Genomic DNA, 13,831 nt, shown 5'->3' on the forward strand with positions numbered 1-13,831 from the left:
CATCTTGATTATAGCCTCATGGACTTCATTTTCAGAAAAAGAATTCTATAACAAACAGCCCACACAACATGCTGATTACTGAACAGTTAATTCTAATTAACTTGGGCATGGCAAGAGAATTTTGATAAAGTCCTAGAATACAAATATAGTCTGCTTACACCAGACTAACTTATATAAAAAACCCACAGCAAAGTCTCCAGACAAAACAAGAGAGTCAAAGAGATCTAATTTAAAGAAACAAATGAGAAAATTAAAATCACAAATAATTTATTCTTCCGTTAGAGTTGATACAGTTTTAAATAGCAACAAAGTACACAGTGGTGGAAAATTGGCACAGAACCTATAAGCATTTTCAATCACAATAAGGCTGTCCATGCTTTATCTGTTCAAATTTGATGTCCATTTTCTACTGACCAAGTTGAAAAAAACTCTATTCAGACCTTAAAACACACATACTCTCTCTCATACACACACAGAAACATATTAAAATTCCTCCTTTTGATTACAGTATGTTGAAACAGTACATTTTGCTTATTCAAATTTATGGCACCCCTTCTGTTTTGTTTCCAGTTAGAAGTGGGGGAAAAAACAATTCAATTATAAAGAATACATCTTATTCCCTGGGCATAGGCAACTGTGATGAAAATAGCAACTTACCTTTAGGCTAGATGTTTTCAGATTATGCTTAAATAATTGTGGTTATAAACTTCTCATTGCATGATTTCCTGCCCAATGCAATATCCCTGAATTTAGCTAAAATAATCAGGCACAGGACAGTCTTGAATATGATTAAATACGCCACACTGATAAAGTGATCTAGAATGCAACCTCTATGCTTTTAATACAGATCAGAATAAACCTCATCAATAAGCATTTTCCTAAACATCTCTTTGTTATATTAACCAACACAAAAAGGGAAAAACTTAAAAGTGTCCCTTTATAAATGGCATTATTTCCAGTGAAGAAAGCTGAAATAAAGATTTGTAAAGTCTCCTGAACTATTCTATTATATAAACCAATTATCCTTTTAATGTTAAAAAATAAAATTACTGGATCAATGTTGACTCTTCTTGATACCATTTAAAAAATGCTTTGATATTTCTAAGTTCCCTGATTACTTAAAGTAAAATTAACATTCCCATTTTCAGTTATTGCTATTTTAGAAGAATTACCACTTCATTTATATGAAACTGCTACCAAGATTTTTCAGATCCCACATGAAGTCATTCTTATTGCCTCACATTTTAAAACTGTATTATAAATGATCTTTATAAAAAGGTTTTAATCCACAAAACTGGAAAGCTTTTAAAAAATGTCTTTTTACTCAAAACTATCACAGTGCCCTTGATTATCTAATAGATAAAAGGGATCTGAATTTCCTCTAAAGAACATAATAGTGGACATATGGTGTGCTTTGTCTTCTCCCTCACCTTTATCTTCTATAGTACACCATTTTGAGACCAACACAATCAAGCATCCACCAAGCTCCAATCCACATTAACAGAGGATTTCTGATTCTGTCCAATGCGTAGTGTACCGCCTTGCATATTCAACACATGAAATAAACATAATATACAAAATATTGCTGCTGTAAAAAGTGTACATTTCCCTCTTCCCCTTACAAAAGAATCTGTGGAAAAGTATTAAATTCCCTTAACCTTCATAAACATACAAAGCTGTTCACACCTTTCAGTCTGTAACAGTCCATTTGAAACACAGTTCCCAAATCATTGCAAATTGGTTATGTCATTGTATTTTCTGTCCAATGTTGCCATCTAGAGTAGAAATGTGAAATCAAGAGTATTTTTTAGCTACTAAAGCCTTTACAACTAAGCCACAAAGGCTGCTTACTGATGAAACAGCCACTTATCCACAAAGTTTTTCCAAAAACTAGATGGAATGGAAGGATCTCTTCACACAGAGGTGTCCACAGTGCTGAGGTGACAATATGGCTGCTAATAGATACTGGCTATTGGAATGTAAGTACTTCTTCACTGCTGGTAATTTCCATACTGTCCCTAAAAGATAAATTTAAAAATACAATTAGATAACAATTTGACCATAGTTTGACCATAATCATTTGGCAGAGAAAATTACAAATAAATCTTAACATTGTCATACTACAAAAGTTGACTTCATCGATAACGAACAGAAACTGTTATATATTTAGGTACATGGCATTTCTGTAATTGCTTCTGATGTCACATTCAATTGCAAGTGGATTTCAGAGTCTTTAAATCTAGAACAGTACCTGTCACACAGTAGAAATTTACTTACTTACTTACTTACTTACTTACTTACTTATTTATTTATTTATTTATTTATTTATTTATTTATTTATTTTCACAGTAGAAATTTAAATGTTTGGTGAATTTTATTGAACTGAACTGAGCAAGAATGAATGAGTTCTGGTTCTTAATCCTGGTATGATATGTATTGTGTATTAATTACAGTGCTAATATAACAATTTTGTGACTGTGTAGTTTATTACAATTGCTATTCTGAATTAACATCAATAGTATTTGGAATAAGTAGCAAGGATGGAAAGATACCTAGGAGATAAAGGGAAAAGAACCTTCTATCCATACTAAGAAGCTCAGCTTTTCCCTGAGGCCAACAAAGTGTCAGCAAAAGCATTCAGACAGGCAGTTGGTACATAAAATCAAGGGAAGTTTGTTTTGTTTTTGTGGCTTTTAATAAGGTAGATTTGAAGGCCTGTAGGCTGACAGGACAGAGGAGACAAAGAGTACAGATAAAAAGAAGTGATAAATGAAGTAGCAGAATTCTACAAAGGAGGTAAATAATGTCTAGTATACTGCTGTTAGGGTTAGATTTTGGAGAAGAGAAGGAATATCTCTTCCTCTGAAAAAAGAAAAAGAATGGTAGAAGAAAAGAGAAACCTATTAGAAAATACATATATTTTAACAAAAATTTCTTAAATGTGTTTAAAAGAGATGCTCCTAAAAGCACCTATTTTCTAAAAACAGTACTCATAGGTAGCACATAATCCGCTAATTATCTCCTTTAGCTAAATTTTCCCCTCCAAGTCACATTATTTTATGTCAATAAAGTATTCTAGAATTGAATTACTTCTATACTTTAAGAAATAGCAACCTAAAACTTTATATTTCCACAGATATAGATATAGATGTATTTGAAAATCTGTTGAACACCACTATATTTCTAATGGAATAATGCATCATGAAGAGAATTAAGGTATTTTAAAAATATTAATGTACTTTTCATAGCTATATTCAATAGAATTTAAAGTCAGGGCTCATCTTGAAAATATTTATAGGTAGAATATCAAATGTAGAATTTGCTTTAAAATACTCAAAAAATGTAGCTTTGTGTGCATATATATATATATATATATATATATATACACACATAAAATAGCATTAGCAAAATGCTGATAATTGTTAAAATTGGTTGCTAGGTATATGGAGATCCAGCATACTCCTCTTTTTTTGTAATTGTGTAAAGATTCCTATAATACAAAGTTTAAAATAAGAAATATAAGTCAACAAATACTTAGCATCAGATGCTTCTTATTCAATTGCTAATCTCAACTTCAGTATTTAGGTAATCTAAGTCCCAACTCTATTGTTAACTTTCCATCTGAGTCTAAAAAAGCTCTTTGAGACTAAGTTTCTTCACTAAGGGTAGGAATGTAACATCCCTGTCTACAGATCTCAATTTTCTTTCCATTTATAGCTACATTAATTCCTACCTCATCTGTTTGTTAGGACACTTAAATAAGAGAGGACATGAGGAAGGGCTTTTAAAATTTTTTAAATATTAAAAGTAAGGAAACCTCAATGCCGGAGGGAAATGCTCCCCTAGTGAATGTGTCTAATGAGATATTAATGATAAAAGTGACTTGCACATATTATGAATGATGTGAAAGCAGAAGAGAGGTTAAGAACTGCTGTGCTACATAAATATAAGCTATAATTTATCAACTATATTATGAACTACTTGAGAGTAATGAGGGTAGGGACTAGGTATTACCTATCTTCATGGCCCAAGTACTGATGGGTGCCTGATACTGACACATAAAACTTCTTGAATAATGTGTGCCGAATACTATAATCAAGCAGTTATAAACATTTACTGAGCAAATGTTACATGCTCATCACCATAATAAACTTGAAAAACAGGGAAAGTAAAACTCAGAAATAAATCAAGTACAATTACAGAAATTCTCTAAGAGTTCACGAATGAAAAGATTAACACAGCTAAAATAATTAGAAAAATACTTCAGAGAATGTGGAAACCTTAAGAAAACTTTAAATAGCAGAGAAAAGAAAATGAGGCACTTCAAATAAAGGAATAGCTAAAGCAAAGGCATGTTGGAAACACAGGTATATAATGCTTAGGGAAATAGAGTAAAAAAGGAATATACAGTAATGTGGAAAGCTATTCATTACTTGGTAACAAAGAGCCTTGAAGTAACAGAAATTAAGAAGTCTGGCTAGTATTAATAATAGCAAACTCTTACTATATCTCAATAACTAACACTTTATTAGTGTCAGACACTAATAAATGCTTTGCGTCCATCTATAACCTATACAGTAAATATTATCTCCACTTTATAGATGAAGAAATTGAAGCACTGAGAGTTCAAGTAAGTTGAACCACACTTGATCACAGTGCTGGGACCAAATCAAATCACAATCAAGCCCAAAAAAGTATACTATATATCTGCAAACATTAGCGAATTTCAGGATTAAAGGTATGGGTTTGGGAGTCAGAAACCAATTTCTAGCATTGACTCCACCACTTAACAGCAGCTAATCCTTGAGAAAGTTACCTATCTTCCCCTTCTCAATTTTCTCATCTGACAAGTATAAGTCATTACAATCTCCACCTCAAAAAGTTATTAGAGATGAAAAATGTGAGAATGCTCTACAAACAACTCAAGTACTCATTGACATTACTGGAAATAGCTTGAGAAAGTGAGTTCTAGTTAGTCATTACGGGCTATAGTCACTCAGAATTTGCCACCCAGCTCCACCACTTCTTGGCTGTGTCATCTTGGACAAATCACTCCAACTCTCTAAACTTCAGATTTTCTATATCTGCTTCTTCAATTTTTTCTTTTTTTAACTACAAAATTCCTCTGACTAAGGTATAAAGAATGAATGAGAAAAGAAAGCAAGAAAACAGAATGGAAGCAACCTGCCATGTTGATGGTCTTAACTAAGATAAGGCAGTAGTTACAGAGAATTGGATGGATTTAAGAATTTAGGAAGGAAGGAGGGTTAACAAGATTCTGTCATGTATTAGATGGAGAGAAGGAGAAAGTCTTAGATACCAAATATGGCACTTGGCATTCTAGCTTGATGATAGTACTTCTCTTCTTTGAAAGAGAATACAGAAAGGAGGAATAAGTTTGGGTAGAAAAATTCTGAGTTTGTTTTGGTTATGCTGAATTGATATATTTATGATATATCTCAGTGGAGATGTCCAGTAGGTATCTGATTTTGAAAAGCAAGAGTCAGGGCAGCCCCAGTGGCGCAGTGGTTTGGCGCCGCCTGCCGCCTGGGGTGTGATCCTGGAGACCCAGCATCAGGCTCCCTGCATGGAGCCTGCTTCTCCCTCTGCCTCTCTCTCTCTCTCTCTCTCTCTAACTCTCTCTCTCACTGTCTCTAAGAATAAATAAATAAAATCTTAAAAAAAAAAAAGGAAAAGCAAGAGTCAGACTAAATAGAGATCTGGGGGGCAGCAGCATGATAAACTGAAACCATGTGAGCAAATGAGATTGTCTAAAGAGAGAGAGTGTGTTGAATGAAGAGTCCCTAAGCTAGAAACCTGAGCAATACCAATCATCTTTAAATTTCTTTCTTCTAGTCATCTAATCATATTAAAGTCCTAAAATTATTGTCACAGTAATTTTTGGGAATTTCTTTCTGTATTCTTATCTTATGATCACCATTCAAATTTAGGAAGTAAAGGCCTTAATTATTCACTTATTTATACTTTATCAATATTTACTGCTAATTGATAAATTCTGCTAGGCGATGGAAGCTCAACAATGATAATAAATAGACACGATGATCTCTTTAAAGGACTAACATTCTAGAGGAAGAGAATCTGACAATAAACAATACATAATCTGTCACATGGAGATACATGCTACACTGACAAATTTAAGCATCTAACATAATTAATGAAACTTCCCCCACTAAAATGAGGAACAAGGCAAGGATGTCCCCTTTCACCAGCCCCTTACAACACTGTACCAGAATTTCTAGCTTATGCAATAAGAAAAATAAATAAAGGTATGCAGATGACATGATCATCTAGGTAGAAAACCGCAAAGATTCAACAATAACAACAACAAAATCTGAAACTAATAAGCAAAGTTACAGGATACAAGGTTAACATACAGAAGTCAATCATTTATTTATATGCCAGCAATGAACAAGTGGAATTTGACATTAAAAACAATACTATTTACATCAGTACCTCAAAAATGAAAATCAGGTATAAATCTAATACCGTATATATAAGATGAACACGAGACAAACTAAAAAGCTGAAGAAAAAAATTTTTTAAAACTAAATAAATGGAGAAATGTTCCATGGTCATGGATAGAAAAATAAATTTTGTTATAATGTCAATCCTTCCTTGCTTGATCTAAAGATTCAAAACAATCCCAATCAAAACCCAAATAAGGTGTTTGTGGTTATTGACAAGTGAATTTAAAGCTTACAGAGAGAGGTAGAAGACTCAGAATAGCCACAAAATATTGAAGAACAAAGCCAGAGGACTTATAGTTCTGACTTTAAAACTCACTATAAAGTTACAGCAATCAAGACAGTGTGGTACTGGTGAAAGAACAGAAAAATAACAATGGAACATTAAAGAGAACCCAGAAATAAACCCACATAAATACAGTAAACTGATCTTTGACAAATAAGCAAAGGTAATACAATGGAGCAAAGAGGCTTTTCAATAAATGGTGCTAGAACAACTAGACAACCACATGCAAAAAAATGAATCAAGACATAGGTCTTCAAATCTTCACAAGAATTAACTCAAGCTGGATCACAGACCTAAATGTAAAAAACACAAGAGTAAAACTCCTAGAAGAAAACCTAGGTGACTCTGAGTTTGGTAATGACTTTTTAGATACAACACCTAAGGAATAATCCGTGAAAGAAATAATTGATGAGATGGACTTCATTAAAAGTAAAATTTTTTACTCTGCAGAAGACAATGTCAAAGGCATGAGAAAGCAAGCATGAAGACAATACAATATTTCCAAAAGACACATCTGATAAAGACTATTATCCAAAATATATTTTTAAAAAAACTCTTAAAACTCAACAATAAGAAAACAAACAACCCAATTAAAAAAATGGGTCAAGATCTGAACTGACACCTCACTAAAGATGGCAAATAAATGTATGAAAAGATGCCCACGTTATGTCATTAGGGAAGTGCAGATAAAAACAATGAGATACCACTACATACCTACTAGAATTGCCAAGATCCTAAACACTAACACCTCCAAATGCCAGTAAGGATGTAGAATGACAGATTGCTACTGAGAATGCAAAACGGTCCAGCCTCTATGGAAGACAGTTTGGCAGTTTCTCACAGAACTAAATAGACTCTTACCATATAATCCAGCAAGAATGCTCCTTGGTATTTATCCAAATGAGCTGAAAATTTATGCCCACACAAAAACCTGCACATGGAAGTTTATAGCAGTTTATTCATAATCGCCACATTTTGAAAGCAACCAAGATGTCTTTCAATAAATGAATGGATAAACAAACTGCAGTACATCCAGACAACGGAATATTATTCAGCACTAAAGGGAAATATGCTATCAAGCCACAAGAAGACCTTAAATGCATGTTACTAAGTGAAATGCCAGTGAAATTAAAAGACTATACATAGTACAGGATTCCAAGTATATGACATTTTGGAAAAGGCAAAATTATGAAGGCAGTAAAAAGATCACTGGTTGCCAAGGGTTAGGGAAGAGAGAGAGATAGATAAGGGGAGCACAGAAGATTTTTAGGACAATGAAACTATTCCATATGATACTATAATGGGGGGTGGTATACATGTCATTATAAGTTTGTCAAAACCCATAGAAGGTACAACATCAAGAGTGAACCCTATGGAATAGGGGTGATAATGATCTCTCAATGTATGTTCACTGATTATAACAAATGGATCACTCTGGTGTGGGATGTTGAAAGCAGGAGAGGTTATACATATGTAGGGGAAGGACTTATAGAAAATTCTCTGTAGAGCAGTCCGTGTGGCTCAGTGGTTTAGCACCGCCTTCAGCCCATGGTGTGATCCTGGAGAGCCAGGATCAAGTCCCATGTCGAGCTCCCTGCATGGAGGCTGCTTCTCCCTCTGCCTGTGTCTCTGCCCCCCGCCCCGCTCTCTCTTTGTCTCTCATGAATAAATAAATAAAATCTTTAAAAAAAAAAAAAGAAAACTCTGTACTTTGTGTTCCATTTTGTTGTGAACCTAAAACTGCTTAAAACAAGTCTATTTTTAAAAAATTAAAACATGTTTCCAGTTAAGATGGGTTTACCCCCAAACCACTCAAAACATATGACATAATAACATTCAAGACACAAGGTAACAAAGAACAGCAATCTGAGAAATTAGAACCAAATGAGGTGAGCTCTCTGCTTATATAAATTCCTGAATTCCTGCAGTGTGGAGTGGAATGAAGGCTGAATCTGAGTTAAAGACATAAAGCTTAGAGTCTGGAGAGAAAACAGGAGTTCTAGGTCATAGGATAGAGTACCAGAGAGGAAAGAAATGCACAGAGAGCAGCGAACTGTCCAGATCTGAAGAAGAACTCTCTTGAGTATTCAGTGTAGTACTGATATGCAAATCCATGCAAGGAAAATACCCGCCCAAGGAAAAAACAACCAAAAGAATTAGAGGAAACAATATTCGGTGCTCATAAAGAAACAGAAATAGTACTTATTCCCACCAGCCAGAAAATTGTGGAAAACCTCACAATTCAAGGACATTAGGTCAAGTACTTGAACAGGTTTTATCTCAGTAGCAGAAATACTTAGCCAAGGACTACACACTGCTTTGGTGCTGCCTAAAAAGCCCTGAAAACAATTCCCATAAGGTCAACATATGTCTAAATTACTTAACTACATCCCAAAACAAAGTTCAAAACTATTTTTAAGAATATTATGCATCCCCCCACAAAAGAAGAAGAAGAAGAAGAAGAAGAAGAAGAAGTAGTAGTAGTAGTAGTAGTAGTAGTAGTAGTAGTAGTAGTATCCAACATCCAACAAAGTAAAAAGTGATATTCACAACTTCTGGTATACAATCAAACATTATCATGCATACAAAGAATGAGAAAAATAACCCATAATAAAAGGGTTTGAAAAAAGCCCAGTAGATCAAAAAACTGACCTAGATATTAAGAATTATCAGAAAAGAATATCAAAACAATTATCATACTTATAATTCAGATGTTCAAAACTTTAGGTAGAAATATGGAAGACATAAAAAAGGACCCAAACTGAAATTCTAGAAAAAAAGACTCAAATTGAAATTCAAGAGATGAAAACCTGGGAATGAAATGAACAAAAAACATTAGTGAACTTTAAGATAAAGCAATAGAAACTACTCAAAAAAATTAGAGGATCAGTGAACTATGGTGCAAGTTTAAGCAGACATATATACATTTAATTGAAGTCAACTAATGATGTAATTGGAGAGGACAGAAAGGGATATAGGGGTAAAAGAAAAAAAAATACATGGTCAGAATTTTTCCAAATCTGATGAAAACCATAAAGCTACAAATTGCAAGAAGATATATGAACCCAAAGCATAAAAAGTCAAATAATTTCATAAAGGGAAAAAATTTAAAAAACAGCCAAGGGCACTAGGGTGGCTCCATAGTTGAGCATCTGCCTTTGGTTCAGGTCATGATCCTGGGGTCCTGGGATTGAGTCCTGCATGAGGCTCCCCCCAGGGAGCCTGCTTCTCCTTCTGCTGTGTCTCTGCCTCTCTGTCTGTGTCTCTCATAAAAAAATAAGATCTTTAAAAAAAATAATTAATTAAAAACAGCCCCCCAAAAAACAAATACCAACCACCAGAAAAGAAAGAGAGTAACAACAGCAGATGCCTCCTTGGAAATAATGTAAGCAAGAAGACAGTGGAGCCACATTTTTAAAAGTGCTGAAAGAAAATTTTTAAAAAACCTGTAAACCTAGAATTCTATACCCAGAATAAATATTTCTCAATAATGGAAGAGAAATAAACACTTTCTCGAACATACATAAACTGAAGACCTGCATTACAATAAATATTAAAACAGTATCTTTTCCTTCATGCAAAGGAAAATGATGCCAGATGGAACTATGCCTCTATCACAGGAATCAAGAGCACCAGAAGTAGTAACTACATAAATAAATATATAAGATTTTTTCTTATTATTTAAATATCTTTAAAGGATAATTGCTTTTTAAAAACAAAATAAATTCCATATGCTACAAAGTTTATAACACATGTACAAGTAAAATTTATAACAATAACACAAAGGTTGAGAAAAAAGAAATAAAAGTAAACTATTGAAAGGCTTTATACATAAGGTGGTATAACAGCACCTAAAATATGCTACAAGATGGGTGAACCTTGAAAATATTACAATAAGTGAAAACAGCCAATCACAAAACACCACATATTGTATGACTCCATTTATCTCAAATATCCAGAATAAGAAAATCTATACAGATCTAAAGTAAACTATCTGTTTCCTAGGGCTGGGTGTTTAGAGAGAAATGAATATGCAATTAAAAAAAAAAATCCCATTGAATGCTACACTACAAAATGATGAGTTAATTAAATAGTACATGAATTACATCAATAAAAAGTCTTTTTTAAAGCAAGAAAAAAAAATCCAAATTAAGACAGAAAAAGAAGAAAAAGGGAAGAACAAAATAAGAAGAAAAAAAAAAAAAAACAAGATGATAGATTCAACCAAATCTAATAATCATACAAAATGTAATCACTGTCAGATTGGATAAAAAAAAGCAAGACTTGACAAATGCTGCCTTCATGAAACAGAACTTAAATATAAAAACACAAATATGTTAAAAATAAAAGGATATGGGTGCCTGGCTGGATGAGGTAGGACATGGCAACTCTTGATATGAGGGTTGCAAATTCGAGCCCCATGTTCGATGCAGAGATTACTTAAAAATAAAATCTTTTCAAAAAAGGATAAAAAAATATATAATTCTATCAATAATCCAAAGAGAGTTGGTTGGCTACATTAATATCAAAAAGATCTCAGAACAAATATTATCATGGACAAAGTTATTTCATAATAAAGGACTAAATTAATCAAGACATAAAAATTCTAAAAATGTATAAACCTTAAAAGTTAGCATTAAGATACAGACAGAATTATAGCCAACGATTTAATGTTTTTCTCAATAGAAATAAAGTAGAAAGAAAATCGGCTAAGATATAGACTTATCAATCAATTTGATCTAACATTTATAGAACAACCTCATAGACCAGACCATAGGCCATGAATTAAGTCTCAAGAAAAGTTGAAGAATTCAAGTCACATTAATGCTGATGGAATAATGATGATGGCATTAAATGAGAATCAATTACAGAAAAATATCTGGAAAATCTCCAAATACTTGAAAACTAAATTATACACTTCTAAATAACACTTGGATCAAAGAAGAAATCAAAAGCAAAATCAGAAAATATTTCGACTGAAGAAAAACACAACATATAAAGTTTGTGGGTGATAGCTTAGGAAGTACTTAGGGGAAAATTTACAGCAATGAACACCTATATCAGGAGGGCAGTTCTTAAATCAATGGGAATTCAGCTATTACCTTAGGAAATTGGAAAAAAAGAGCAAATAAAACCCAAAACAAGGAGGAGACAAGAAATAATAAAGAAGAGGGCAGAGGGGTGCCTGGGAGGTTCAGTTAAGATGTCTTCGGCTCAGGTCATGGGATCAAGCCCCATAATGGTTCTCTGCTCAGTGGGAAGTCTGCTTCTCCCCCTCCCTTTTCTTCTTTGTGGTCTCTCTCTTGCTTATTCTCAAATAAATAAATAAATAAATAAATAAATAAATAAATAAATAAATAAAATCTTAAAATAAAATAGAGGGCAGAAATCAAGGCAACAAAAACAAATTGGTGGGGGGACAGGGAGGAGAATCTATAAAATCAAAAGCTAGCTCTGAGAAGATCAATGAAGTACATAAAAACTGGCAGCCAGATTATTTAGGGAAAAAAAAAGGAGAGAGGATACATATTACCAGTAACAGAAATGAAAGAAATATCATTACTGATACTAGAGATACAAAAGGATAAAAAATAAATCATTCAACAGAACAAATAAAATGGACAAATTCCTTAACAAGTATAAATATCTCCTCAAAAAAAATGTATAACCTGAATACTCTTATGTCTAATAAAGAAAAAAAATTTTTAATTAAAAACCATCCTGCAAAGAAAATCCAGGCCTAAACGGCTTCACCAGTGAACTGTACCAAACATTTTAGAAGGAATAACACCAATTTTACAAAAATCCTTCAAGAAACCTGAAAAGGGGAGTTGTCCTTCCAAGTCACTTTATGAAACTCATGCTGTTTTTTTTTTTTTTTAAAGATTTTATTTATTTATTCATGAGGGACACAGAGAGAGAGGCAGAGACACAGGAAGAGGGAGAAGCAGGCTCCATGCAGAGAGCCTGATGTGGGACTTGATCCCAGAACTCTGGGATCACGCCCTGAGCCAAAGGCAGATGCTCAACTGCTGAGCCACCCAGACGTCCTGAAACTCATGCTATTTTGATAACAAAACCAGATAAAGACATTAAAAGAAAACTAGAGTTCAATATCCCTCATATGTATAGATGCAAAAATTCTTAAAATTTTAGCTGATCAATTCCAACAACATATTAAAAGGATAATAATACATCATGACCAAGTGAAGTATATCCTAACTATCCAAGATTAATTTAAAACTTGAATATCAAAAAAACCTTGAATATCAAATAATATTATTTAACATACTAAATTAAAAAAGGAAAACCATGATTCCTTCAGAAGATAAGGAAAATTCACTTTGCAAATTTCAACATTCATTCCTGATAAAAATTCTCAGTGAAGCAGGAATACAGGCAATAATTTCTACCTGATAAAGGACAGCTACACAAACCCTACACACCTTATGTAAGGCTGAAAGCCTCATTGTTAGCCCCCTAAGATTAGGATTTAGACAAAAGATGTTCAACTATTTCTATTCAACATGATATCAGAGGTTTTAAGGCAGGGATAGATTAAGGGGGAGGGTGGAAGAGCATTCAGATTATAAAGGAAAAAATAGTCTTTATCCATAGGCAACATGACTGCTATGTGGAAATTCTGAAGGAATCTACCAAAAAACTAATAAAAGTAATGAGTTAATGTTACAGTTTTGATAAAATTTTAATAAAGATAAATTATACTTTTATATAACCAGCAATTAACTACTATAAATTGAAATTTTAAAAAATTTACAATAGTATCAAAAATATAAAATACCTAGAGATAAATCTGACAAAAATCTAAGATCTGTATGCTGAAAACTATGTAACACTATTGAAAAAAAAGTTTAAAGGGACATATGCCATGATCATTGGATGGAATATTCACTGACATGTTAGCATACAATTGTCTCCAAATCTATACATTTAAGACAATCTCCATCAAATATCAGTAGGCTTTTTGTAGAAATTAACAAGCTGATTTTAAAATCTATATGGAAATTCCAAAAACCTGAAACAACTTTGAAAAAGAACA

At 33.0% G+C, this 13,831-nt stretch overlaps 1 protein-coding gene across 8 annotated transcripts in view; it reads right to left on the bottom strand.

Annotated features, from left to right (window-relative positions):
* Window positions 1–250: 250 nt before the first annotated feature.
* Window positions 251–13,831, bottom strand: part of SS18 (SS18 subunit of BAF chromatin remodeling complex) — an 81,625-nt gene continuing 68,044 nt past the window's right edge. For all 8 annotated transcript variants that reach the window (XM_072735129.1, XM_072735131.1, XM_072735127.1 and 5 more), the window contains one exon: window positions 251–2,018. In XM_072735129.1, the coding sequence (XP_072591230.1) occupies window positions 1,992–2,018 (27 nt within the window). In that variant the 3' untranslated portion in view covers window positions 251–1,991. The remainder of the gene's footprint in view (window positions 2,019–13,831) is intronic.

Source organism: Vulpes vulpes, chromosome 13 (genome assembly GCF_048418805.1).
Source record: "Vulpes vulpes isolate BD-2025 chromosome 13, VulVul3, whole genome shotgun sequence".
NCBI lineage: Eukaryota > Metazoa > Chordata > Mammalia > Carnivora > Canidae > Vulpes > Vulpes vulpes.